The 27,010-nt window shown below is 37.7% G+C and overlaps 1 protein-coding gene across 17 annotated transcripts in view; it reads right to left on the bottom strand.

The window, feature by feature from the left end:
* The window catches only part of LOC134223425 (serine/threonine-protein kinase MARK2-like), a 448,377-nt gene that overhangs the window by 40,529 nt on the left and 380,838 nt on the right, over positions 1 to 27,010 (bottom strand). For 11 of the 17 annotated variants that reach the window (XM_062702579.1, XM_062702562.1, XM_062702563.1 and 8 more), the window contains 2 exons: positions 8,917 to 8,969; positions 8,462 to 8,576 (listed from right to left, as the gene is read on the bottom strand). In XM_062702579.1, the coding sequence (XP_062558563.1) occupies positions 8,462 to 8,576; positions 8,917 to 8,969 (168 nt within the window). Of the gene's footprint in view, positions 1 to 161; positions 731 to 8,461; positions 8,577 to 8,916; positions 9,015 to 27,010 lie in introns of those variants that run through there. The other 6 variants (XM_062702567.1, XM_062702568.1, XM_062702569.1 and 3 more) reach the window with 3 other exon arrangements.

The raw sequence follows: 27,010 nt of genomic DNA, 5'->3' as shown, positions 1-27,010 counted from the left end.
CTAATAAGTCGCGCGCATTACACGGAAAAGCGGTTTGATGCGTTACCAAATGGCAAATAAAATATAAGAAAAACAAACACTGCTAGAATTAAACTTCTAAACTTTCCTAGCTGTAGTTCGGACTCGGATTGTCAAACATAGAAAATAACGCAGTTATGGTGTTGCTTTGTACGTTTTCGTCTTATTTTGGCACCTTGCGCAGTTATCATTTAACAGTTACAGAGAATTGTTATTTCAAAATTGACGGCGTGATATTCGTTATTACACGACGCGTTACCTAGTTATGTCTATTAGATGTTACAACTGAAAATAAATAAATGACAATTCGATTCGATTACAATACAGATCCTATAGTCGTTCGAGAACTTCGGATTTTCCATTATCGTAATTAGGCTAATCTTTCTGAACGGAAAACGCTAGCTCATGCGATGAAGTTTAAAATCAATTCGAGTAACATTATTCCTTAAAACGAGATAGTTATTGTCTCTGTACAATTCCTGTGTGCGTTCCTTAATCGCTTCAATATAAGTGAACCTAACTGCCAGCGGTTCCTATTCCGAGCTTTCCGATTGTTCGCATACGGAAAAACAACAACAAATTTATTTGATTCCCGTAGATTCAGGACAACGTTCGAATCTTTCTGTTTATTGTTCGAGTTCATGTCCATGGAGAGCTTGTTGCGTACTGTCACTCTTTATTTGTTTCCTTAGAACTACTAAACACCCTAAACCTGTAGGAACGGTGTAAGAAGAGAAAAATCGCATAGAAATAATCGAACTGATGTGGGCAAATAATAATGAGAATTTAGTTTTAGAATCCAGAAAGCAATAATATGTACAAAACAGAAGAAAATCAAAGCAATTAATGACAAGATTGGAAGATTAGCAGAAACAGCAGGTTGCTCTAAATCTCGCAAAAACATCTTCAGGTCTCTACATAACATATCGAAGACCACGAGGCAAGCTTCCTGTGTTTAACACAAATGCACACAACCAATCTTTTCATCAAAGAACACGAAACACTGAACAAACACTGTAAGTGTACACAACATCTATATGAGCAATAGAAATATTTCGAAATTTAGTTTGACCCACAACCAACGAGTGAGCAGCGAGGAAGCCTAGATAGTTTGTCCTGATCCCAGCTTGTCGAAGATGACGATAATAATTATTGCGTTCAACGAATATTATAAGATATTTTATGTAAATTTCAATTTCAATTATTAGTTTGCTTCGGAACTAAAACTAAAGTAATTTATCAACAATCATTATTTGTCAAATTTATTGAAATCTAAAAATATCCGCTAAAACTAGTAGTAATATAAAATAAATTTGTAAAAATTATTTCAAAGAATATAATAATGGAATAAATTTATAAATTATTTTAAGCTTTTCGTCTCTGTAATAAGCTTAGGAAGTGAAGAGTTTTGCTTAGAAATGTCGAGTTTGTTGTCGTGGAAATTAAAAAATCCGGTGAAAAACAAAACAGTTTTTCGTAACTATTTGAAAGAATTCATCACGGAACTCGAAAAGCAGGTAATCCATGGAAATCCGAGAGATTTATTTACTTAAGATATCCTTTTTGTGGAAATTCAAACGGATACGAAAGTTTTCCGTGGAAATTCAAAGGAAACTTCTGGTGGGAATTCGGTGAAGAAACGGTTGGCCGAAATCGATTTGATTGAATGTCATATGGCCGAATAACACGCTTGACGGAAATTCGCCTAGCCGAAATCCGTTTGGCCGAACTGAACATTAGTTGGCCGAAAAGGCCATTTAGCCGAAAAGTCATATGCGAAAAAAACATCTTTTGCTGCAAAAGATGACAATTTTGCTGGGATAGGGACAATGAAAAAAATCATACGATTTGAAAGTTCTGTACCCAACATGTTTCGAAGCGACAATCTTTCTCTTAATTTTCTAACCTCGTCCACGCCCACGTCAGTTAGGAAAATTGATGGAATATTAAATAAAAAAATTGTTACTTAGGTGGCATTGTTGGATCTGAAATCACTCTGATAAATGATGCGACCGTGCCAAAATAATTTCAATAAACTATTTATAAGGCGTGCAAAAAAATCATACAATGACTCGCCCGATGGCTTCTACCGGAGTTACGCATAATACAAATGCGCGATCAGCTATGCACTATTTCAATTTTATCTCATCCTCCACAAAAAAAAACGCAAAATGCATGCCGTACTGAGGTGAAACTTGATCGTGCGAACTTTCTGCTTATCGAGCAGAAATATGATCACACGCGTATTTGTTAAGGTCACTCCTGACGGAATCCAATTTTCAAAGTACTCGCGTTTTCAAGGGCACACCATTCGATACGGAAGCAACGCACAACTGTCATTTTTATTTTTTCATCTTTGCTGCTTCGCAGCATGCGTGAAAAAATAAAAATGACAGTTGTGCGTTGCTTCCGTATCGAATGGTGTGCCCTTGAAAACACGAGTACTTTGAAAATTGGATTCCGTCAGGAGTGACCTTAATTCATTTTTCTGCCGCATAAAGCACAAAATAGGATCGCGGGAACATTCTGCGTACCGAGCAGAAACACGATCAAGCGCACTGAATAATTTACATTCCTTCTATACAAAGCAGAAAAATCGAAATGAGCATAAACACGATCAAACGCGCACTTGTTAATGTGGTGCACTATCGCACAAGGCAGAATAAAATGGAAGCACGCAAACTTTCTGCGTGTCGAAAAACATGATTGAGTAACTTAGTTTTCTAAGCACTAATTAATTTAAATTTCTTCCGCACAAAGCAAAAAAATCGAAGCGCGAACCTTCCGCGTATCGTCCAGAAACACGATCAAACGCGCTTCAATTAATTTACTTTTCTGCCGCTCAAAGCAGAACAAATCGGATCGCATAAACTTTCTGCGTATCGAGCAAAAACATGATCAAACGCACACTAAAAAAATTCTCTTTTTTGTACAAAGCAGAAAAAATCGAGGCCCTCGAACTTTCTGCCAATTGAGCAAAAATATGAAATATGAGAGACATAAGGCTTTTTTTTTTTAAATCTCAGTTACTTCGTTGCAAGAGGCTGGAAGCCTCATTCTATGCGTCTCAAAAGGCTCCTTTCAAGAGTCTCGGAAGCCTCTTTTCAAGAGTCTCGAAAGCCTCATTTTAAGAGACTCGTAAGCATCCTTTCTAGAGGCTCGGAAGCCTCCTTTCAAGAGGCTCGAAAACCTCCTTCCAAAAGGCTCTTAAGCTTTTTTTCAAGAGGCTCTGAAGCCTTTTTTCAAGAGGCTCGGAAGCCTCCTTTCAAGAGATGCGGAATTCTCATTTCAAGAGGCTCGGAAGCCTTCTTTCAAGATGCTCGGAAGCCTCCTTTCAAGAGGCTCGGAAGCTTCCTTTCGAGAGACTCGGAAGCCTCCTTTCAAGAACCTTGGAAGCCTCTTTTCAAGAGGCTCAGAAACTTCCTTTCAAATGGTTCGAAAGCTTCATTTCAAAAGGCTCGGAATCCTCCTTTCAAGAGGCTCGGAAGTCCCCTTTCAAGAGGCTCGGAAGCCTCCTTTCAAGAGGCTTGGAAGCCTCCTTTCAAGAGGCTTGGAAGCCTCCTTTCAAGAGACTTGGAAGCCTCCTTTCAAGAGGCTCGGTAGCCTCCTTTCAAGAGGCTCGGTAGCCTCCTTTCAAGAGGCTCGGTAGCCTCCTTTCAAGAGGCTCGGTAGCCTCCTTTCAAGAGGCTCGGTAGCCTCCTTTCAAGAGGCTCGGTAGCCTCCTTTCAAGAGGCTCGGTAGCCTCCTTTCAAGAGGCTCGGTAGCCTCCTTTCAAGAGGCTCGGTAGCCTCCTTTCAAGAGGCTCAGTAGCCTCCTTTCAAGAGGCTCGGTAGCCTCCTTTCAAGAGGCTCGGTAGCCTCCTTTCAAGAGGCTCGGAAGCCTCCTTTCAAGAGGCTCGGAAGCCTCCTTTCAAGAGGCTCAGTAGCCTCTTTCAAGAGGCTCAGTAGCCTATTTTCAAGAGGCTCAGTAGCCTATTTTCAAGAGGCTCGGTAGCCTATTTTCAAGAGGCTCGGAAGCCTCCTTTCAAGAGGCTCGGAAGCCTCCTTTCAAGAGGCTCCCTTTCTAGAGGCTCGTTAGCCTCCTTTTGAGAGGCTCGATAGCCTCCTTTTAACAGGCTCGATAGCCTCCTTTTAACAGGCTCGATAACCTCCTTTTAAGAGGCTCGTTAGCCTCCGTTTAAGAGGCTCGTTAGCCTCCTTTTAAGAGGCTCGTAAGCTTCTTTCCAAGAGGCTCCTTTCAAGAGGCTCGGAAGCCTCCTTTCAAGAGGCTCGGAAGCCTCCTTTCAAGAGGCTCGGAAGCCTCCTTTCAAGAGGCTCGGAAGCCTCCTTTCAAGAGGCTTGGAAGCCTCCTTTCAAGAGACTTGGAAGCCTCCTTTCAAGAGGCTCGGAAGCCTCCTTTCAAGAGGCTCGGAAGCCTCCTTTCAAAAGGCTCGGTAGACTCCTTTCAAGAGGCTCGGTAGCCTCCTTTCAAGATGCTCGGCAGCCTCCTTTCAAGAGGCTCGGCAGCACCCTTTCAAGATGCTCGGCGGCATCCTTTCAAGATGCTCGGCAGCATCCTTTCAAGATGCTCGGAAGCCTCCTTTCAAGAGGATCAGAAGCCTTCTTCTAAGAGGCTCGGAAGCCTCCTTTCAAGAGGCTCGGAAGCCTCCTTTTAAGAGGCTCGGAAGCCTCCTTTCAAGAGGCTCGGAAGCCTCCGTCCAAGAGACTCGGAAGCTTGGAAACCTCCTTCCAAAAGGCCTGGCCTTCATTCAAGAGGCTCGGAAGCCTGCTTTCAAGAGGCTCAGGCCTTCTTTAGAGCGGCTCGGAAGTTTCCTTTTAAGAACCTCAAATAGTCCTGAATGTCTTGTAGGAAGCTTGATGTATAAATTGAACTTGAATAAGAAAGTTTCCCGGGATAACGAAAGTTTCAGATAACTTTATGGAGAGCCATAGACATTCAGATAATTTTCAGGTCCTTTTTTCATGTATCTTATTTTCATTTATACTGATAAAATAGGGGCTACCTCAATAAATTGAAAAGTTTGAAGGGGCACCTCTCGAGAAAAAGGTTGAGAACCGCTGACGTACACGATCAAACGCGCACTTATTAATTTATTTTGCTTCCGCACATGGTAGAATAAAACCGGATCGCGCGAGCTTTCTGCGTTACAAGCAAAAACATGATCATAATAAGCAGAAAAAATCGATTTGCGAGATCTTTCTATGAATCCAACAGAAACACAATCAAACGCGCACTAATTTTTGTTCTTCTGCACAAAGCAGGGAGAAAGTCGAATCACGCGAACTTTATACGAATCGAGCAGAAATATGATTAAACGCGTACTTCATTTTGCCGAAAAAGTCAATTGGCCAAACAGGTTATTTTGCCGAAATAACAGTTCGACCTAAATGGTCGTATGATAGAACGAACTATTTTGAGAAAATGTCATTTGGATGAAAAAAAAATGTCGTTCAGCTGAAAACACCGTTAGGCCAAAATAGTCGTCTGGCAGAACGGTATAAAATGTCATTTGACCGTATGGATCATATAACCGAAGATGTCATTTGTCATTTGGCCGAACGGGAAAATTTCGTTAGCCAGAACGGCCTATTTGGCCGAAAATATCGTTGGGTCAAGCCAAGCATATGACCGAGAATGTCTTTTGGCTAAGCGGGTCATACGGCAGAAATTGTTATATGACCGAACGAATTATGTGACCGAAAATGTCATTTGGCCGGAAGCGACATATGACCGAAAGGGTCATAAAGCCGACATTATCGCTGGGCAGAAAAGTCCATTTGGCCGAAAATGTCATTTAGCTGAAAAGGAAAATGTCGTTCAGCCGAAAATGTCGTTGGGCCGAATTGGTCGTTTGGCAGAACGAGCACAAAATGGCACAAAATGTTTTTCGGACATGTAGCGGAATATCTTGTTAGGCCGGAACGGTTGCTGGGCAGATCGGACTATTTGGAGGTAAATGTCATTTGGCTGAAAAAAATGTCGTCAGCCCAAACCGGTCATGCTACCGAAATGTCTTCTGGTTGAACATGTCAGTCGAAAGGCATACATTTTTTTGCCCGTGCGGATCATATTACCGAAAATATTAGTTGGTCGAAGTTTGGCAAAACGAGCCATTTGGCCGAGAATCTCGTTAGGTAAAACAAAGCATATGACCGAAAATGTCTAAACTTTGACTAAACGGATCATACGGCAAAAAGCGTTATAATGACCGAAAGGATCATGAGACCAAAAATGTCATTTGGCCGAAAATGTCGTTAAGCCTACATGGTCGTTAGGCAGGTAACGAAGGTATTTGGTAGGAAATGTTGATGAACCGAATAGGTCTTTTGACAGAACGAGCTATTCGGCTGAAATGTCGTTGAACCGAACCGGTCATATGACCGAAAATGTCTTTTCCTAACGGATCATACGCAGAATCACATGGACGAAAATGTCGTCTAGCCAAAAGATTTATATGACCAAGAAATACATTCGACCAATTAAGTCGTCAGAATAAGTCGTTTCAAATTGAGCCGAACATGTTATTTGCTCAAAAACATCAAATGTGCCAAATTTTACTTTTCGCTCTTGGATTAAACTTCATAAAGAATTAAAAAATAGTTTTAATAATAATAATAGAAGTCATTTACTTCTCATGTCTTGCTTTTAACTTTCATTGTTTGCTCCATTATCTTCTCAAACCTTTCTTCTCACATCTTACTTGTCATTTCTCAAATGATTTTCTCTACCAAACAACATATTCAGCTTAATATGAAAATGCCCATTTTTTTGTATGACCGGTTTTGTTCAATATTTTTTCTTATCATATCATTTCTTCGATCACACGAAATTTCTGGCCATGTGACCCGCTCGGCCAAACGATATTTACGACGAAAAGGCACTTTCTGATACACGATCATTCCGACCAGCAACGAATTTCACGTGGAAATAAAAAGGAACTTCCAGTCGAAATTCTTGATAGATTCGTTTTCGAGAAAACTTAAAGAAATTTCTCGGCGGAGTTAAAAGGAGTTTGAAATAAGTTTCCCTTGGAATAAAATTGTATTGTTCTTAAACTAGCGATAAATTTAAATTTTCTTTAAATTTTAAATTAAATACGCACACATTTAAAATATTTTAAACTATCATAATTTTGCATACGAGTAGAAAACAAAAAATATACAAAATGTCCATAAAACAATAACAAATGTTTCCTTTTCAATTCAAGAGGCCATGTTTAGAGTAAAAAACCGGACCAGAATTTCAGCCGATCTGCTTAATATGCACTGTCCTTATCTCCAAAACTAACCGCTTACTTTTTCACAAAATATAAGCATCCTGGAGGTTGCTACGAACACGTCTGCTAAAAAAACTTTCAAATGTTTTCTTGAAGCGCTACAGTAGCAGTCAATTCTGTTCCGTCAGCAGTCTGCCTCTTACTTTTAGGTGAGCTCGAGTTCAATCGCAAACGGCACCGGTGGTTTAGTGGTAAGCGTTCCTGCCTCTCACCGCAATGGACCCTGGATTAAATTCCAGTCAGCGCCGTTGGCATTTTCCAAGACGAAAAATGTTTGGCCGCTCTTCATCTCGGAAAAGATGCAAAGCTGTAAATGCCTTTGCGAAACATGGTGTGTCAATTTTTTATTCGGATGAAAATAACCTATCCAGAAAATAAATGTGTAATATAAACGGTTCCTTGACTATAAGAGTCAATAAATTGCACAATATTGCAATCGTAATTTGCTTTTCTATTTTTTATATCGAAGGTTTTCATCCCGAACTCTACTCTAAACAACCCATTATATTATTGTGCAGTTATACAACGCACTTTTCAGTTCCTTTTACTTCTAGTCTCATTGGGTAGATAAATAAACATTTAAAAAAGCAACAATTTTAAACATGTAACAAATCACAAATTACGTACGAAAAACATCACAACACACTTAACGGAACAGAAAACGCACCAATGAAAGCATTTAGTGTAAGATGTAATGCTTCTTTATGGATTGGTTAGTCTGGGACAGGTGAAGGAAGCGAAGATAAAACCGAAAAATAGTACACAAATGTAAAGGTGTTTGTGTGAATTATGTGTGTATTTAATTGTTATCAGGTTAGTTTAAGTTTTAGAACTAAATATAGTAGAAAAAGCCAAACACGCAATCCGAGAGTAGAAAAAAAAGTAGACAGAGTAAAACTTGGTGGTGGAAAGTTGAAAAATGAAGGATAGGGATAACAAGTAATAGAAACAAACAACAACCAGCAGACGTATGATAAAAATAAATGTCTGAATAAAGGAAAATAATATTTGAAAGCTAAAAAGTATAATACATTTGCTTGGTTGTAGTTTCGCGGACGGTCCCATTCGTGTCGCGGGATCGTGGAGTTGGTTTTTTTCATCGAAGTTATTTGGGGAGTTGGGGGAAAATAATTTTAGGTGTAAGAAACCAAATTTGCGAGCACTTACCGTTTGCTGAATCTGGTAGTAAGTCTTTGCAGGAAAGTTTTGCCAGTGTGGGGGGAGTCGCCTACGTTGCCTCCGGCACCGGCATATGTCGTACTGTTGCGGGATCTGGTTTGACCTGAGTTTTCGATTTACGAGTTTAATGGGAAAAAATACATTAGAATTTTGTAAAACCAATGTGTTAAAGCGAGTTCACAGTTCCAGTTGGTTGCATACAGATTTCTTCTTCGTTTATTGTTTTTTTTACAACAGCTTTTAGAAGAGAGTCCAATAGTTTCAAGACACTAGCATAGATTTACACGAAATCGACAGATTTGTACACTGTTCAAACGACAGAATCGGATGCAACAACATTTGAAACATGGTTTGAGTCGAGGGGGTGGTGGTTGTGATGCAATAGAACGTCGTAAGGGCAGGTGTGAGCATGTGTGTGGCAGGGCACGAAGGATTACACTTACCCGAGTGGAAAGTCGATCGCGATGGAATATTCCTGGGAAATGCAACCGGTTGTCTGGAAGAATTAACGGCTGGTGTAAGACTATTGCGATTCACCATGCTGAGAAGTGAGGTGGGTTGGTATTGTATTGATTTTTGAATTGGGGGGTTTTGTTGGTTGTGTTGGTTCAGATTTCCGGATGTTTCATACAGATTTGGAGTGATGATTTGGTGATGTGGTTTGGCAGGTTCGGTGGTGATGGATGCAGGTTGGTAGATTTTCGATTTTTGTACGATTGGCATTTACGAATACGATAAAAACGGAAAAAGAAAAAGGAAAAGAAGAGAGGAGAAATGGAATACAAAAACAAAATTATTTATGCGGATTTTTAGAAAACTTATTTAGCTTAGCTATATCTTAACATATTTGCAATATACCCTTAGCTCACTTAAAATTAGAACAACTAAAAAAAGCTGAAAGGAAAACCAGATTCAATCGTAAAAATCAACCAGAAAACAGAAACAAATCAATTGCGAATAGATAACTACCGAGTAATTCACTCTCCTAATCCCCTGATAAAAGATAAAAAATATTACAAGTGGAATCAAAGGAGAGAAAAATTGTTCGGGTTTTGTAGAGCGGGAAACTAATTTCAGCGGAAATCAAACAAACGGGAACTAAGACCAAGAACGTTCTACCAATTACCAGAGTCGATGTCTGGGGTTTGTGATTGTTGGGGACGTGTAGGGCCAGGAATCATATCCATCGGAGGTTTTCTATAGTACAGTTACTAAATAGAAAGATGCAGAAACAACAACAACAAACAACATTCAAGAACACGATCAAAACTAGTCGAGCATTAACTGTGATTTATTGGTAAATGTTCAACCAATGGATGTTTTATTGGTTTACTGATATAAGCATTATGAATTATGAGCAGTATAATAATGAACACTATTGATGCATTAACTTGATCGCTAAAATGTAAAATGTGGAGTCTTCGAATTGGTGCACATGGAAAATAAATCATTTTTAAATGAATTAGATATATAAAAATAAGCTCTGCTTAACTATCATACAAAGTCATTACTCTTTATAGTTTTTGCTTACATGATTCAGTCAACTATTTATTCATTGATTACTCAAAAATCAGAAACATTGTTGAATATTCAATATTTTGCTGGGATGTCTGGGAGAACATTTCTTTAAATTTAACAAAATTTTAAATTCCGTCTGGAGTCAAGTGCGTGTTTAAGATTAAAGTTTTACAAAACAATACACAATTACCAGACAACTGTGTTGCTTCAATCAATAGTTTAAAAAATCGTAGTTGTCTTGACAAACTTATAAAGAGAAAGACAAATATGAAAAACCCTGATTCATCCACCTAGCGGTGTTTGTGCCTTTCTAGTGCATTATACATACTAAAAAGACTTGAGTGAGATTTTCTTAGCGTATTTTTGTATAGAAATCGTATTTTGGCCATAAATTTTGATCCCATAGTCCAATCTGGCCAATTTTTGATAGTAAACAATGGGACAGGATTCCCCATCGAATGCAACTTGCAAACAAATCGGATCAAGATAAGTGCCTAAAATATGAGTGAGTTTTATTTTGCGCAAATACATACACACACGCACACACACATACAGACAGACATCATCTCAATTCGTCGAGCTGAGTCGATTGATAATTAACACTATGGGTCTCCGTGCCTTCCATCACAAAATTGTCTTGGAAGTAAATATATAGCCTTTTCGATGCAACTTGGTGTACGAGAAAGGCAAAAACGGATATTTTACATGGCATGATATAGGAAACAAAATTGAAAATTAATAAAACGATAGTAAAAATTATCCAGTCATCAATCAAATAATGTTTGGTCTTAGGGGTTAAAAATTTTAATTTAATAAATGGTATATGAAAATCGAGAAAACATATTTATTGCTACACATTTAAAAAAAATCTTTAGTTTTTGTCTTATAACAAAAATATGATTTATTCCGTATACCGCACCGTGAAAAAATATCCATCAGAGGAGCATTCTAATTATTACTAAGTTTGACAAAGGCCAGACGTGTGAAGTGAGGGCCCGTTTATAAAATACATTCAACAGAACCAGAATCATTTGCTCGTCGTTACAAATCTGGTAGTAACAAGAGACCCTTTGTCTGTAAATCCGGCTCTGCTTTAGGCTTAAGAAATCTTTTAGGGTAATGGTGAAATTCTTTGCCTACTATGATGCAGGTGGTCCGTTAGCAGCCCTGACTGATTTATGATGGGTTATTATCACTATTCCACAGGTTCTAATACCACACATCCCCCTCTTACATTAAAAAAAGAAACTTGATATCTCCAAAGTTCTAAACACTTTAAAACTGGACGCACGGCTTTTATACAGCGCTTCATTTGATCCGTTCTCGAATCTGTTGACAGCAAAGTTTCAAAAAATCAAAACCCGTATGGGCTTATTATATATACGATTGCCATGACATTTTCAGAGAAGAAACGTCATCATGTCTATTTTTGTCTATTGTCCATTGAACATGGTGTCACTTCGATCGGATTTATTAACTCTTTCGAACGGTTGGGTCATACACACTCAGTTTTTATTTCTGCAGCTCGGCAAAATCGGCACAGCCGTTATCCCCGCAAAATAAAAACTGATGTCCCGGCAAAAATAACGTTTGTTAGCTGGTTTTCGGCTGATTTTCAGCAATTTTGACAGAAATCTCGGCAAAAAACACGTTTGCTGGGGCTCGGCTGTGTGAATCTCGGCAAAAGTTCAACAAATTGATGATTAAGTGTGTATATGCCTCAGCGTTTTAGATTGGCTGTGTAAAATCACAGAAAAGAGCTAGGTCCTTGCTTTCTTCAGCAAATTTGTTCATCACGATGTTGGCTTTACAGGAAAAATATCGGAGGTCAAGTGTTACTATACACTAAAGACCCAGATATCCGAAACCTTGGGAAGATCTCGCTCCTGAGAGCATGCAAATGAATTTGAAATAGTTGATTCCTCTACCGCAGCGGTTCTCAACCAGGGGTACATCTAAGTGTCTCAGAAGCCTCCTTCCAAGTGTCACAGAAGCCTCCTTTCAAGTGACTCAGAAGCCTCCTTCAAATTGTCTTGGAAGCATCCTTCCAAGTGTCTAAGAAGTCTCCTTTCAAGTGCCTCAGAAGTCTCCTTCCAAGAGGCTCGGAAGCCTCCTTCCAAAAGGCTCGGAAGCCTACTTTCAAGAGGCTCGGAAGCCTCCTTTCAAGAGGCTCGGAAGCCTCCTTTCAAGAGACTCGGAAGCCTCCTTCCAAGAGGATCGGAAGCCTCCTTTCAAGAGGCTCGGAAGCCTCCTTTCAAGAGGCTCAGGCCTCCTTTCAAGAGGCTCAGAGCCTCCTTTCAAGAGGCTCAGAAGCCTCCTTTCAAGAGGCTCTGGAAGCCTCCTTTCAAGAGACTCGGAAGCCTCCTTTCAAGAGACTCAGGAAGCCTCCTTTCAAGAGGCCTGGAATCCTCCTTTCAAGAGGCTCAGAAGCCTCCTTCAAGAGGCTCAGAAGCCTCCTTTCAAGAGGCTCAAGCCTCCTTTCAAGAGGCTCAGGAAGCCTCCTTTCAAGAGGCTCAGAAGCCTCCTTTCAAGAGGCTCAGAAGCCTCCTTTCAAGAGGCCTGGAAGCCTCCTTTCAAGAGGCTCAGAGCCTCCTTTCAAGAGGCTCGGAAGCCTCCCTTCAAGAGGCTCAGAAGCCTCTTTTCAAGAGGCTCAGAAGCCTACTTTCAAGAGGCTCAGAAACCTCCTTTCAAGAGGCTAGGAAGTCCCCTTTCAAGAGGCTATGAAGCCTCCTTTCAAGAGGCTCAGAAGCCTCCTTTCAAGAGGCTCAGAGCCTCCTTTCAAGAGGCTCAGAAGCCTCCCTTTCAAGAGGCTCAAGCCTCCTTTCAAGAGGCTCAGAAGCCTCCTTCAAGAGGCTCCAGCCTCCTTTCAAGAGGCTCAGAAGCCTCCTTTCAAGAGGCTCAGAAGCCTCCTTTCAAGAGGCTCAGAAGCCTCCTTTCAAGAGGCTCAAGCCTCCTTTCAAGAGGCTCAGCCTCCTTTCAAGGGGCCTCAGAGCGTCCTTTCAAGAGGCTCAGAGCCTCCTTTCAAGAGGCTCAAGCCTCCTTTCAAGAAGCTCAAGCCTCCTTTCAAGAGGCTCAGGCCTCCTTTCAAGAGGCTCAAGCCTCCTTTCAAGAGGCTCAGAAGCCTCCTTCAAGAGGCTCAGAAGCCTCCTTTCAAGAGGCCTCAGAGCCTCCTTTCAAGAGGATCGAAGCCTCCTTTCAAGAGGCTCAGAAGCCTCCTTCCGAAAGAGACTTGGAAGCCTCCTTTCAAGAGGCTCGGAAGCCTCCTTTCAAGAGGCTCGGAAGCCTCCTTTCAAGAGGCTCGGAAGCCTCCTTTCAAGAGGCTCGGAAGCCTCCTTTCAAGAGGCTCGGAAGCCTCCTTTCAAGAAGTTCGGAAGCCTTCTTTCAAAAGGCTCGGAAGCCTTCTTTCAAGTGTCACAGAAGCCTCCTTTCAAGAGGCTCGGAAGCCTCCTCTTAAGAGGCTCGGAAGCCTCATTTCAAGAGACTCGGAAGCCTCCTTTCAAGAGGCTCGGAAGCGTCCTTTCAAGAGGCTCGGAAGCCACCTTTCAAGAGGCTCGGAAGCCTCCTTTAAAGAGGCTCGGAAGCCTCCTTTCAAGAGGCTCGGAAGTCTCCTGGGCACTTCAGAAGCCTCCTTTCAAGTGGTTAGATTGCTTCCTTTCAATAGGCTCGTAAAAGCCTCCTTTCAAGAGGCTCAAAAGCCCCCTTCCAAGAGGCTCAAAAGCCGCCTTCCAAGAGGCTCGGAAGCCTCCTTTCAAGAGGCTCGGCAGCCTCCTTTCAAGAGGCTCGGCAGCCTCCTTTCAAGAGGCTCGGCAGCCTCCTTTCAAGAGGCTCGGCAGCCTCCTTTCAAGAGGCTCGGCAGCCTCCTTTCAAGAGGCCTCAGCAGCCTCCTTTCAAGAGGCTCAGCAGCCTCCTTTCAAGAGGCTCAGCAGCCTCCTTTCAAGAGGCCTCAGCAGCCTCCTTTCAAGAGGCTCAGCAGCCTCCTTTCAAGAGGCTCAGAAGCCTCCTTTCAAGAGGCCTGGAAGCCTCCTTTCAAGGCTCAAGCCTCCTTTCAAGGGCTCAGAAGCCTCCTTTCAAGAGGCTCAAGTCTCCTTTCAAAGGCTCAGAAGCCTCCTTTCAAGGGGCTCAGAAGCCTCCTTTCAAGGGCCTCAAGCCTCCTTTCAAGGGCTCAGCCTCCTTTCAAGGGCTCAGAAGCCTCCTTTCAAGGGGCTCAAGCCTCCTTTCAAGTGGCTCAGAAGCCTCCTTTCAAGGGGCTCAGAAGCCTCCTTTCAAGGGCTGGAAGCCTCCTTTCAAGGGCTCAGAAGCCTCCTTTCAAGGGGCTCAAGCCTCCTTTCAAGGGGCTCAAGCCTCCTTTCAAGGGGCTCAGAAGCTTCCTTTCAAGGGCTGGAAGCCTCCTTTCAAGGGGCTCGGAAGCCTCCTTTCAAGGGGCTCGGAAGCCTCCTTTCAAGAGGCTCGGCAGCCTCATTTCAAGAGGCTCGGAAGCTTTCTTTCAAGAGGCTCGGAAGCCTCCTTTCAAGATGCTCGGAAGCCTCCTTTCAAGAGGTTCGGAAGCCTCCTTTCAAGAGGCTCGGAAGCCTCCTTTCAAGAGGCTCGGAAGCCTCCTTTCAAGAGGCTCGGAAGCCTCGCTTCAAGAAGCTCGGAATTCTTCTTTCAAGAGGTTTAGAAGCGTCCCTTCAAGATGCAAAGGAAGCCTCCGTTTAAGTGGCTCGAAAACCGCCTTCAAGAAGCGCAGAAACCTCTCTACAAGAGGCTGAAAAGCCTCTTATCAAGAGGCGCGGAAGCCTACTTTAAAGGGATTAAATTTCTTAAAGAATTGCTTCGGAAATTATTTCTGCAATTCCTAAAGGAGATTGTTCCAGGTATTTCTTTGGAAACTCCTTCAGTAACTCCTCCGGAAATTCCTCCGAAGTTTCGGAGTTTCTTTTAGCATCTCTTCTAAAAGTTCCTTTGAACCTTCGGAAATTCATTTAAAACTTCCATAGTAATTGCTTTTGAAATTGTTTCTGGAATCTATTCAACAATCGATTCGAAATTTCATTTTGGAATCCGCTCGGCGAATTTTTGAAAATTCTTTAAGGACATCGTTCGAGAATACCTTTGGAAAATTCCTCTAGCAAAAATCCTTCAGCTTCTCCTTCGGGAATTTCTTAAAGAATTCATCCGGAAATTCCATTAAAAATCTTGGAAATTCTTCCAAAAAATATTTAGAAAATTACACTCATATGGACACTTGTTTAGTGATTCCATTGGCAAACCCTCCGGAAATTCCTATGAAAATTTATTCAAAAATTCCTTTGGAAGTTTCTCCTGGAATCGCTTTTAGTTTAGTAATTTTTGTATTTTTTAAATACATTCCTGAAGAATTTCAGAAATAATTCTCAAAAGAATCTATAAAGCATTTGCTAATTCCCGAATAAATTCTTAGATTTCTCCAGGAATTGTTTCGGAAATTCTGCAGGTTTTTCTTCGAAATAAATGTTCAATACATTTTCAATTGTATGATTTGTTTGGTACATTTATTCAAAGATTAGGATTACTTTCATCTTTCGATAGAGTTACACGCATTATGTGCCTAAACATAGAGAAACGTGTATGAATTAGTGTTCAAAGTAAGGGATGCCTCCTTAATCTTCCTAGGAATTCTATTGAAAACCTCTTCAGTGAGTATCAAAATACCCAAAATACGCATAAATATTCAATTTGGTGGGTCACGTGTTGCAACTCAGTTCCGTCAGTGAACTGATAGTTCAGATTTTTCCAAAGCAATGGGATGTAAGATAATTGTCACTGGTTCTGAAGTCCCAAAGAAACCAGAATAGCGTTGCAAACTGAAAAATGTTACTCATATCTTTACTTATATCTTTACCTTTGAACTTGGTTGTTGGTTTGTCATGATCAGCTGCTTAATACGCTACTCCCATCAAGTTGAGGTTGAGGATGATAGCATCAATAAAAATAATTTCTAATCAGTTTCTTTTTACCTATTAATGACTCAATACACGGGAAATCCCCCACGAGAGTATGATACATCAACGAGCAGGTGATTAGCCTTGGCAATAAATGGCCACGATTGCCATGTAACTCATTGTTTAATAATCAGTAAACGCTTCCCGTTATTCTATAGTTGCAAGCGACATGACCATCAATCAGACACGATGCAGAAAAACTAACAGAGGAAAACCATAAGGAAAAGGAATGACAGTCGTATTGTTACGTCATGTATCATAGGAAAAATGTAAATCAATCAAGCCCGTGTATACAGATAGAACCACAACTGAACGACAATGAGTTAAAAATGATAGAAATAATTGATGGTCATTAGTTGGAACTAATTTTAGAAAAATTCTATAACCGGACAAGTCAATAATTGAAAGAGAAAGTCGACACGCAATGACTATTACCCAAGGTGTATATCGACCCATTATCCAAAAATAGAATTCAAATTAAGTCACGCTCAACACACACAGTTTCCTAACTGTTGAACTTTCCATCAGTTACTCCCCGGTATTATTATTGTCCCCTTGGATTGCACCAGAAGCATCATTTTTAAATCAATCATGACGCAAACGATCGAATATGCCAATCACATAGAAGTAGAGCTCAACATTTCCTACAATGGCGAATGGTCGAAAAATGTATCATGGTTTCGAGGTAACGATTATGAAGCATGCAAAGAAATGAGGAAATATTCTCGTGTCGTGAATGGGTAGCTTAACGAAAGAAAAAGGTAATTACTCGATTCGATTAACACGAATTAGCATATTAGCATCATGCCACGTTCATCAACAATTATCAGATCACAATAGAGTAAACGGTAAATTTCACTACAGAAAAGGAAATTTTATACAAATCAGACAAAAGAGTAAAGTTAGAAACAAAAATCGGTTAAGCAGAATCGAAAAAATAAGAACGAACAAGACGAAAATAGTGAGAAAGCATATTGTAAGAGAGCCTAACGAACGAAGAAAACTCTGAGACTCCACAGTTTTAGTTTAGTTTATTTTTTTTTTGTTTTGATTTTTGAAGTATGTACAATGACAGTTAGCACTCACCGATCGTGGTTATTCGAAGGGTATATTTCGCGTAATTTGGCGATTAGGTTTACATATGAGTGTTTCGATTCAGAACAGAAGAGGGTGAGCACGCGTTCGATTCAACGTTTAATGAGTGTGTATACCCGAGACAACGGAGATATAGTCGATAGTTCGGAGAAGAGAGAAGAAAACAATGAACATTCAGTGGCTTGTTTGATTTTTGTTTTCGTAGATGGTCGGGAGAAAACGTTTTAGCGCAATGGCTGTGTCCTAATCGATATCATCAACGCTAGTGCTGGAACTAGGTAAGTTGGAAAGGATGCCTATTACCTAATTGAAGCACCAGATGAATTTTGTTACAGTACGCATGATGATTTGTGCAGAAACTATGGAAGCTTTTAGATTGGATGTGCAGAACGATGAGAGATGGAGTAGAAGTGCATACAAGTTGTAGCTTCTAGTGTACTTTTCTTAAGCTCAAAACAATCGAAAATTATATGCAAATAAAGTAAATCAATTCAAATGGAAATAGAACCAGCGGAAGACATTTCGAAAAGTATTCACGATTCGGAATTATTAATACCTTTGTGTCTGTTTTTGAATCTCGGAATCCTTTGAGGTCGCAGTCCTTAACAGTCGACTGTTAGGAGTTCCTAAATGCTATTGGAAATCTTTTCAGATACCAATAAGGATTCATGAAAACTATAATATAGATAGTAAGAATTTGCATTGTTTGAAAACCCATTAGATTTATTTTTAACAATAAGATTAGAGGTTTTTGCCCATCTAAAATTCGACGACTACGCTTGTTATAATTATTTTGCTCGGCGGCGACAGTCTTTTTGGTGTCACGTCGACAGCACTTCACGACTGTTGCATATAAATTTCCATAATAAATTAGTAAAATAACGTCCTTTAAATTTCCACAGGAAATTCTTCTGTAATTTACAATAATTTTCTTGATTTTTTTTTATGGATTTCATTTTGAAGTTCATCAAAATTATTCGGAAATTCCTTGGAAAATTCATCAGAATTTCTTCCGAAAAATCTTTGGAAGTCTCTCGGGAAAATCTTTGGAATTTGGTTGGGGAATCCTTTGGAATTTCCTTGGAAAATTCTCAGGAAATTCCTTGGAATATTCTTTGGAACTACCTCGAGAAATTGTTCCGATTTTCCTCGAGAATTCTTTGGAACTTTCTCAAAAAAATATTCGAAATTTCCTCGGAAAATTATTGACAATTTTTTTTGGAAAATTCTTCAGAGTTTTCTCGAAAATTCTTCGTAACTCGGAGAATTCTTCGGAAATTTGTTGGAAAATTCTTCGAAATTTCCTCCGAAAAATGTTTGGGATCTCCTGGGAAAAATGTTCAGACTTTCCACATGAATTCTCCGGAACTTTCTTGGAAAATTATTTGAAATTTCCTCCCTGTTAAGAAATTCTTTGGAAAATTCCTCGAAATTTCCTCCAAAAAATCCAAAAATTCCCTCGAGAAAACTTTTGAAACTTCCTTGGATAATTGTTCGGAAACTCCTAGGAATATTCTTTGAAATTTCCTTCGGAATTTTCTCGAGAATTCTTCGGAACTTTCTCGGAAAATTATTAGGAAATTCTTTGGAAAATTCATCGGAACTTTCTTCGCAAAATACAGGTTTACCTCGATTATATGGACCCTCGATTATATGGACTTCGATTATATGGACTTTTTACCTCGATTATATGGACATTTTTTTTCGCTCAATTTTTTTTGTGTTTTGGGGTTTTAAAAAGATGTTGAATATTGTAAGTCATATTTTACATTGATTCTATATTTATTATGGTACATTGGGGCAAATAAAGGCCCGTAAGGCATGTTGTGATTTTATATATGGAGGGAGATGCACTCTGAGTCATATGTTCGATTGACTTGATTGATTTACCATTTTCGCGTTGGAAAATTTCATTGTATATAATGATAAATATACAATTATTTAATCTGCAACAGCCACGGCCACGTCCTTACAAATAGGTGGTGAAAATAATGCGTATTTTTGATGATCTCTGCCATACGAAAACGTGAAGTGAATTGTCAGACTGACAGTATGCGGAGTAAGTGATAAGATGAGATTGTTATATTCAGCTGTTAGATCTTTGCTTCCAACCTTTTTCTGCTTTTGGTGCACGGAATTAATTATAGAAGGACGGATGATGCATTAACATCCAGCAAATCGGACCCACTGAGACTGATTTTTTAGGTGTATCCACGAAATTGGAAGAGTTTATTTCAATATGTGATACATAAAGTTCCAAATGGTTTTCAAACCTGGTATTATTTTTTCTGGACGAACTTTGATAATTATTTGAATGTAAACAACTGAAAACTCTTCGAGCAGTCTTTATGTTTAAATAAATGTTGTCGAATATCCTGGTATTCACGTTTGTTCAGCACAAGGCTTAAAGATTATACTGACGCTCAACGGTAGGAAAATAAATTTAATATCTTCAGAATGTTCTTGTTAGCAGTTCTTAAATTAATTGCTGCTAAACCGTTCAGCAAAGCGTGATCCTGAAACGCTCATGCAAACTCGTTCATGCTGTGTAATGTGAGCGATGTATTTTTCGTTAGTGTTGTACAAAATACAACAGCGCGCGGTGGTGAAATTTTGAATGCAATCTCAAGTTTTGTCCGGGATTTTTATGAGGGCCCGCCACTGTGCGTCGTTTTGAATTTTAAAACCCGTTGCAAAATACAGCCCTGCTTTAATATACGAACATAGTCCAAAATAGCCATAACAATTTATCCTTTAATATTCCACTTAGCAGGTGTAGGTGCACTGTGCAATTGACCTTTCCCGTCAACAATTTTTATCCGCTCAATCGATTCTTCAATTTTTTGAGGACAACTTTCCCAAAGAACCCATACTTTTTGACGCCATACTTTTTGACGAATAGTGCTGGTTTCCAAGCTTGGCTCAACATTCGCCCGATTTTGAATTTTTTTTGGTTAAGATTTTTTTGATACTAAAATATGAGTTCTGTGAAAAAGTTGAACTTGAACAATAAAACGAGATACATTTTTTGGCGGGAAATGCCAATTGGTTCTTGTAAATATGCCAGAGCCCCTTTATTTACATTGATTTAAATTCTATTTAAGAATATCAATCAAACGGAACTTGTTGCAAAGAGATCTTTTAAAGATAAGTGTCAGAAAAATGAGACTGTTTCTACGCGATTTTTGCATAAACAAATGCATTTTGGCCATATCTTCTGAGCCCATAGTCCAATCCGGTCAATTTTCAATAGGAGACAATACGACAAAATTTTCCATCGGTTTCAATTTGCTGCGATCAAATCAAAAGAGGACAAGTGTCAGTCCTTCTATATAAAGCCAGTTTTTGAATCTAACATATACCTTTCTCGAACACTCAGTGTTTGCTTTGTTGCTGATACAGGAAGGCACTGTAGTTAGAATTCGTTAATAAGTATATTAGTGTGCTCACATTGAGCCGGGCGAAGTCTTCATTACTAACGTAATATTATAAACTAGCGGCTGAAATAAAGGTTACGTCTTATAGAAAATCATAATCTACTGAGTTATCATAAAATGAGCCCAAACATGCGGATTAGACTGTAAGGCAATATATGGATATTTTCTCTAAACTTTTAAGACTTATTTCATCGTGTAACACAAATTTCGATGATTAAATGATTAAATATTTTAGAGCGTCTTAGGGGAAATGCTACAAGGTTAAAAAACTATTATTCTTCCATTTACTTCCACTATTAACTTTTTTATGTATCAACAAGCAGATACGCATTTCGTTTCCTAATTGGAAACTTCTTCAGTGTTTGTTATCGACTGAAGAAAAACATTGCTCATTAACTTTAAATATGGTGTGTAGGTATAACTGTAGGTAAAAAATTAGGGCATGTCGCTTGAACCGATTCGTCGTCGTCCCGTGGGTAGTAATCTAAACAGCCAGGTATATCCGTTTCCTTGATCTTTGTTAAGTAAGTTTATTTGTTTCCAAGTTTCCAAGGATTTTGTATTTGTCTGAGAAGTGATATGTTGTCTTTGGTTAATTGATGATCTTCGTTAAATATATGTTCGGCTACTTTAGATTTGAAATGATAATGTATACCTTTTTCAGTGTCTTTGTTTGCTTTAGTTACTTCTGCCAAATGTTCTTTTAACCTCGTGTCTAGTGTTCGTTTTGTCTGTCCTATGTAGATTTTGTCACAGTGTGGGCATGATATTTTATAAACTCCAGATTTTCCTAATGCGTCAACGGGGTCTTTTGTGCTTCCAAGTAGTGTCTTCAGTTGGTTGTTCCTGCTACTGAAAACTAATTCGATACCAATTTTTCTAAATTTAGAGCGTAATGGTCTGGTTATATTATGGTCAAAATTATTTAGAGAAAAAAAAAATTTGCTTCGATTATATGGAAAATTCGATTATATGGACTTTTTTGCATCGAAAAAGTCCATATAATCGAGGTATACCTGTATTGAGAATTTCTACGAAAAATTCTTTGGAATGAACATTTTTTCGGAATTCTGAATTTTCTTGGAAAATTATTCTGAATTTCCTCGGAAAATGCTATGGAATTTCCTCGGGAAAATGTTCAGAATTTTCTCGAGAACTCCTCGGATGTTTCTCGGAAAATTATTCGGAATTTCCTCAGAAAATTTTTGGGAAATTCATCGAATTTTTTTCATGTCTTTATTTACGAGACTTTCAGCCCTAGGCTGGCTCGGATGCAAAAACTCTTTGAAATTCCTTCGGAAAAATTGTTCCGAATTACCTCGAGAATTCTTAGGATTTTTCTCATAAAATTATTCAAAATTTCCTCGGAAAATTATTTGCAATTTTTTTGGAAAATTCTTCGAAATTTTCTCGGAAAATGTTTGGAATTTCCTTGAAAAATTTGATGAAATGTTTTTTTTTAATTTCCTCGAGAAAATATTTGGAATTTCTTTGGGAAATTCTTCGGAATATCTTTAGGAAATTCTTCGGAATTTCCTCGGAAAATTTATCTGCTATTGTATTGGAAAATTCTTCAGAATTTACACGGATTTTCTTTTTAATTTCCTCGGAAAAAATATTCATAATTTTCTCGAGAATTCTTTGTAACATGCTCGGAAATTTATTGGGAAATTCCTTGGAAAATTCTTCGGAATTCCCTCCGCAAAATCTTTGAAATTTGTTTGGAAAACTTTTTGGATATATTTTTTTCCTTATTTCCTAGGGAAAATGTTTGATTTGTCGGATTTTTTTTAATTTAGGAAATTTGGGAAATTCATTGAAAAATACTTCGGAATTTCATCGGAAAATTATTTTGAATTTTCATGGAAAATTCTTCAAAATTTTCTCGGGAAGTTATTCAGAATTTCCACAAAAAATCTTTGGAATTGGGAAAATGTTCAGAATTTCCTTAAGAATTCTCCGGAACTTTCTTGTAAAATTATTCGGAATTTCTTCGGATAATTATTGGGAAATTTTTCGAAAAATTCTTCAGAATTTCCGCGGAAAATGCTATGGAATTTTCTCGGGAAAATGTTCAGAATTTTCTCGAGAACTCCTCGGATCTTTCTCGGAAAATTATTCGGAATTTTCTCAGAAAATTATTGGGAAATTCTTTGGAAAATTCCTCGGAATTTCTTCCGAAAACTCTTTTTTAGTGTCTTTATTTACGAGACTTTCAGCCCTAGGCTGGCTCGTCTCGGATGCGAAAACTCTTTGAAATTTGGTTGCATAATTCTTAGGAAATTCCTTGGAAAATTCTTTTGATTTTTTTCGGGAAATTATTCCTAGTTACCTTAAAAAATTCTTTGGATTTTTCTCAAAATTTCCCCGGAAAATTATTTTTTTGGAAAATTCTTCGGAATTTTCTAGGAAAATGTTTGGAATTTCCTTGAAAAATTTGATGGAATGTATTTTTTTAAATTTCATCGAGAAAATATTTGTAATTTCTTTGGGAAATTATTCGGAATTTCCTCGGAAAATTTATCTGCAATTTTCTTGGAAAATTCTTCAGAATTCCCTCCGCAAAATCTTTGGAATTTGTTTGGAAAATTCTTTGGAATTTTTTCCTTGGAAAATTATTCGGAATTTCCTCGGAAAATTCCTTGGAATTACCTCGGAAATTGTTCCGAATTTCCTAGAGAACTCTTTGGAATTTTCTCGAAAAGATATTCGAACTTCCTCGGAAAATGATTGACAAATTCTTTGGAAAATTCTTCAGAATTTTCTCGAGAATTCTTCGTAAATCGGAAAATTCTTTTGAAAATTCTTCGAAATTTCCTCCGAAAAATGTTTAGAATTCGAATTTTCCTCGGAAAAATGTTCAGAATTTCCACATGAATTCTCCGGAACTTTCTTGGAAAATTATTTGAAATTTCCTCCTTGTTAAGAAACTCTTTGAAAAATTCCTCTAAATTTCCTTCAAAAAATTCAAAAATTCCCTCGAGAAAACTACTAGGAATATTCTTTGAAATTTCTTAGGGAAATTTTTGGAAAATTCTTCGGAAATTTCCCAGAAAAATGTTTGTAATTTCCTTGAAAAATCTCTAGAATGGAAAATGTTTGGAATTTCCTCGGAAATTTTTTTGGAAATTCTTTGGAAAATTCTTCGGAACTTTCTCGGAAAATTATTAGGAAATTCTTTGGAAAATTCATCGGAACTTTCTTCGCAAAATATTTAGAATTTCTACGGAAAATTCTTTGGAATGAACATTTTTTCGGAATTCTGAATTTCCTTGGAAAATTCTTCTGAATTTCCTCGGAAAATGTTCAAAATTTTCTCGATAACTCGTCGGATCTTTCTCGGAAAATTATTCGGAATTTCTTCGGATAATTATTGGGAAATTCTTCGGAAAATTCCTCGGAATCTCCTCCGAATTTTTTTTATGTCTTTATTTACGAGACTTTCAGCCCTAGGCTCGGATGCAAAAACTCTTTGAAATTCCTTCGGAAAAATCTTTAAAATTTGGTTGGGGAATTCTTTCAAAAATTCTTTTGAATTTTCTCGGGAAATTGTTCCGAATTACCTCGAGAATTCTTAGGATTTTTCTCATAAAATTATTCTAAATTTCCTCGGAAAATGTTTGGAATTTCCTTGAAAAAATTGAAATAATTAATGTTGAGCGTCTTAGGGGAAAATGTTACAAGGTTAAAAATTTTTTCAAACTTCCATTTACTTCCACTATAATCACTAATGTATCATCAGATACGTATTTCGTTTTCTACTTGAAAACTTCTTCAGTGTTTTGTTATCGACTACAAAAACATCGTTATCGATAACAAAACACTGAAGAAGTTTTCAAGTAGAAAACGAAATACGTATCTGATGATACATTAGTGATTATAGTGGAAGTAAATGGAAGTTTGAAAAAAAATTAACCTTGAAAAAATTGATGAAATGTTTTTTTTAATTTCCTCGAGAAAATATTTGGAATTTCTTTGGGAAATTTTTCGGAATATCTTTAGGAAATTCTTCGGAATTTCCTCAGAAAATCTATCTGCTATTGTATTGGATTTTTTGTAACGGATTTTTTTTTCAATCTCCTCGAAAAAATATTCATAATTTTCTCGAGAATTCTTTGGAACATGCTCGGAAATTTTTTGGGAAATTCTTTGGAAAATTCTTCGGAATTCCTCTTCGCAAAATCTTTGAAATTTGTTCGGAAAACTTTTTGGATATGATTTTTTTTTCCTTATTTCCTAGAAATGATTGAAATTTCCTCGGATTTTTTTTTAATTTCTGTGGGAAATTCATTGAAAAATTCTTCGGAATTTCATCGGAAAATTATTCTGAATTTTCTTTGAAAACTATTCTGAATTTTCATGGAAAATTCTTCAAAATTTTCTCGGGAAGTTATTCGGAATTTCTACAAAAAAATCTTTGGAATTGGGAAAATGTTCAGAATTTCCTCAAGAATTCTCCAGAACTTTCTTGGAAAATTATTCTTGGGAATATGTTAGGAATTTCCTCGGAAAATTCTTTGGAATTTTTGTGGGAAATTCATCGGCAAATTATTCTGATTTTTTTTGGAAAATTCTTCAGAAAATCCTCGGAAAATTCTTAGAAAATTTCTTCAGAAAATACTTAGAAATTTCCTCAGGAAAATGTTCAGAATTTCCTCGAGAATTCTCCGGAATATACTCGGAAAATTATTCGAAATTTCCTCGGAAAGTTATTGGCAAAATTTGAGGAAAATTCTTTGAAATTTTATAGAGAAAAAATTCTCTGAAATGGAATTTTTTTCGGAAATGGGAAAATGTGGGAAATTCTTCGGAACTTTCTCGGCAAAATCTTTAGAATTTCTTCGGAAAATTCTTTGGAAACATTTTTTTTTTTAATTTTGAATTTTCTTGGAAAATTCTTTGGAATTTCCTCGGAAAAATATTCAGAATTTTCTCGAGGATTCTTCGGAACTTTCTCGAAAAATAATTTGGAATTTCCTTGGAAAATAATTGGCAAAAGTTGAGAAATTTTTTTCGGAATTACCTCGAGAAAATGTTTGGAACTTACTCCGCAAATGGGAAATGAGGGAAATTCTTCGGAACTTCCTCGGAAAAATTTTTAGAATTTCTTCGGAATTTTTTTTTTAATTCTCGGAAAAATTGAATTTCCTCGGAAAAATATTCAGGATTTTCTCGAGAATTCTTCGGAACTTTCTTGGAAAATTATTGAAAAATTCCTTGAAAAAAGTTCCTCCACAAGTTCCTCCTTTAGAATTTCTTCGGAATGGATTTTTTTCCGTATTTCCTTGAGAAAATGATTGGAATCTCTTCCAAAAATCGGAAAATTCTTCGAAAATTCCTCGGAAAATTCTTTGGAGTACCCTCAGAAAATTCTTTGAAATTTCCTCTGGAAAATATTCAGAATTTCCTCGAGAACTCTCCGAAATTTTCTCGGAAAATTAATTGAAATTTCCTCGAATTTTTTTGGGAAATTCTCCGGAATTTCCTCCGAAAAATCCTCTAAATGAAATATTTCCTCCGGAAAATCTTTGGAATTTGGTTACGAATTTTTTTGGAATTTCTTTGGAAAATTCTTCGAATTTTCTTCGGAATTTCCTCGGGAAATTGTTTCGAATTTCCTCGATAATCCTTCGGATTTTTTTTGGATAATTATTTGAAATTTTCTCGGAAAATTATTCGAAATTTCCTCGGAAAATTATTAGGAATTTTTTTTGGAACATTCTTCGTAATTTCCACCGAAAAATCTTCGAAATTTCTTTCTTTGGAATCTTTGGAATTTAGTTGGGATTTTTATATTGTTCCGAATTTCCACGGAAAATTATTCCGAATTTTCTCAAGAATTTTTCGGAACATTTGCGGAAAATTATTCGAAATTTCCTCGAAAAATTATTGGCAAATACTGAGAAAAGTTCTTCGAAATTTTCTCTGGAAAATGTATGAAATTTCTTCGGAAAATTCTCTGAAATGGATTTTTTTCGGAATTTCCTCGAGAAAATGTTTGGAAATTCCTCGAAAATTCTTTGAAATTTATTTATTTGGAAAATTCTTCGGAAAATTATTCGGAATTTCTTCAAAAAATTATTTTTAATTTTCTTTTGAAATTCTTCAGATTTCTTCGGACAATTCTTTGCAATTTTTCGAGAATTCTTCGGAACTTTCTCGGAAAATTATTTGGAAGTTCGAAAAAAGTTTCAAGAATTCTTCGTAATTTCCTCCGCAAAATCTTCGTCTTCGTCCACGATTTTTTTTTTAATTTGCTCTTTGGAATTTCTGAGGAAATTTTTTCGGAAAATTCTTTGGAATTTCATCGGAAAGTAATTTTGATTTTTTTTTGGATTTCTTTTCAGAATTTCCTCGGAAAATTCTTTGGAAGTATCTCCAAAAAATCTTTGGAATATTCCCAGAAAATTCTTTGGAATTTCCTCAATAAAATGTTCAGAATTTCCTCGAGAATTCTCCGGAGCTTTCTCGGAAAATTTTTCGGAATTTCCTCGGAATTATCGGAAAATTATTCGGAATTTTCTCCG

Source organism: Armigeres subalbatus, chromosome 3 (genome assembly GCF_024139115.2).
Source record: "Armigeres subalbatus isolate Guangzhou_Male chromosome 3, GZ_Asu_2, whole genome shotgun sequence".
NCBI classification, from domain to species: domain Eukaryota; kingdom Metazoa; phylum Arthropoda; class Insecta; order Diptera; family Culicidae; genus Armigeres; species Armigeres subalbatus.
Note: the sequence above shows the minus strand (reverse complement) of the source record. Positions and strands in the feature narration are given on the sequence as shown.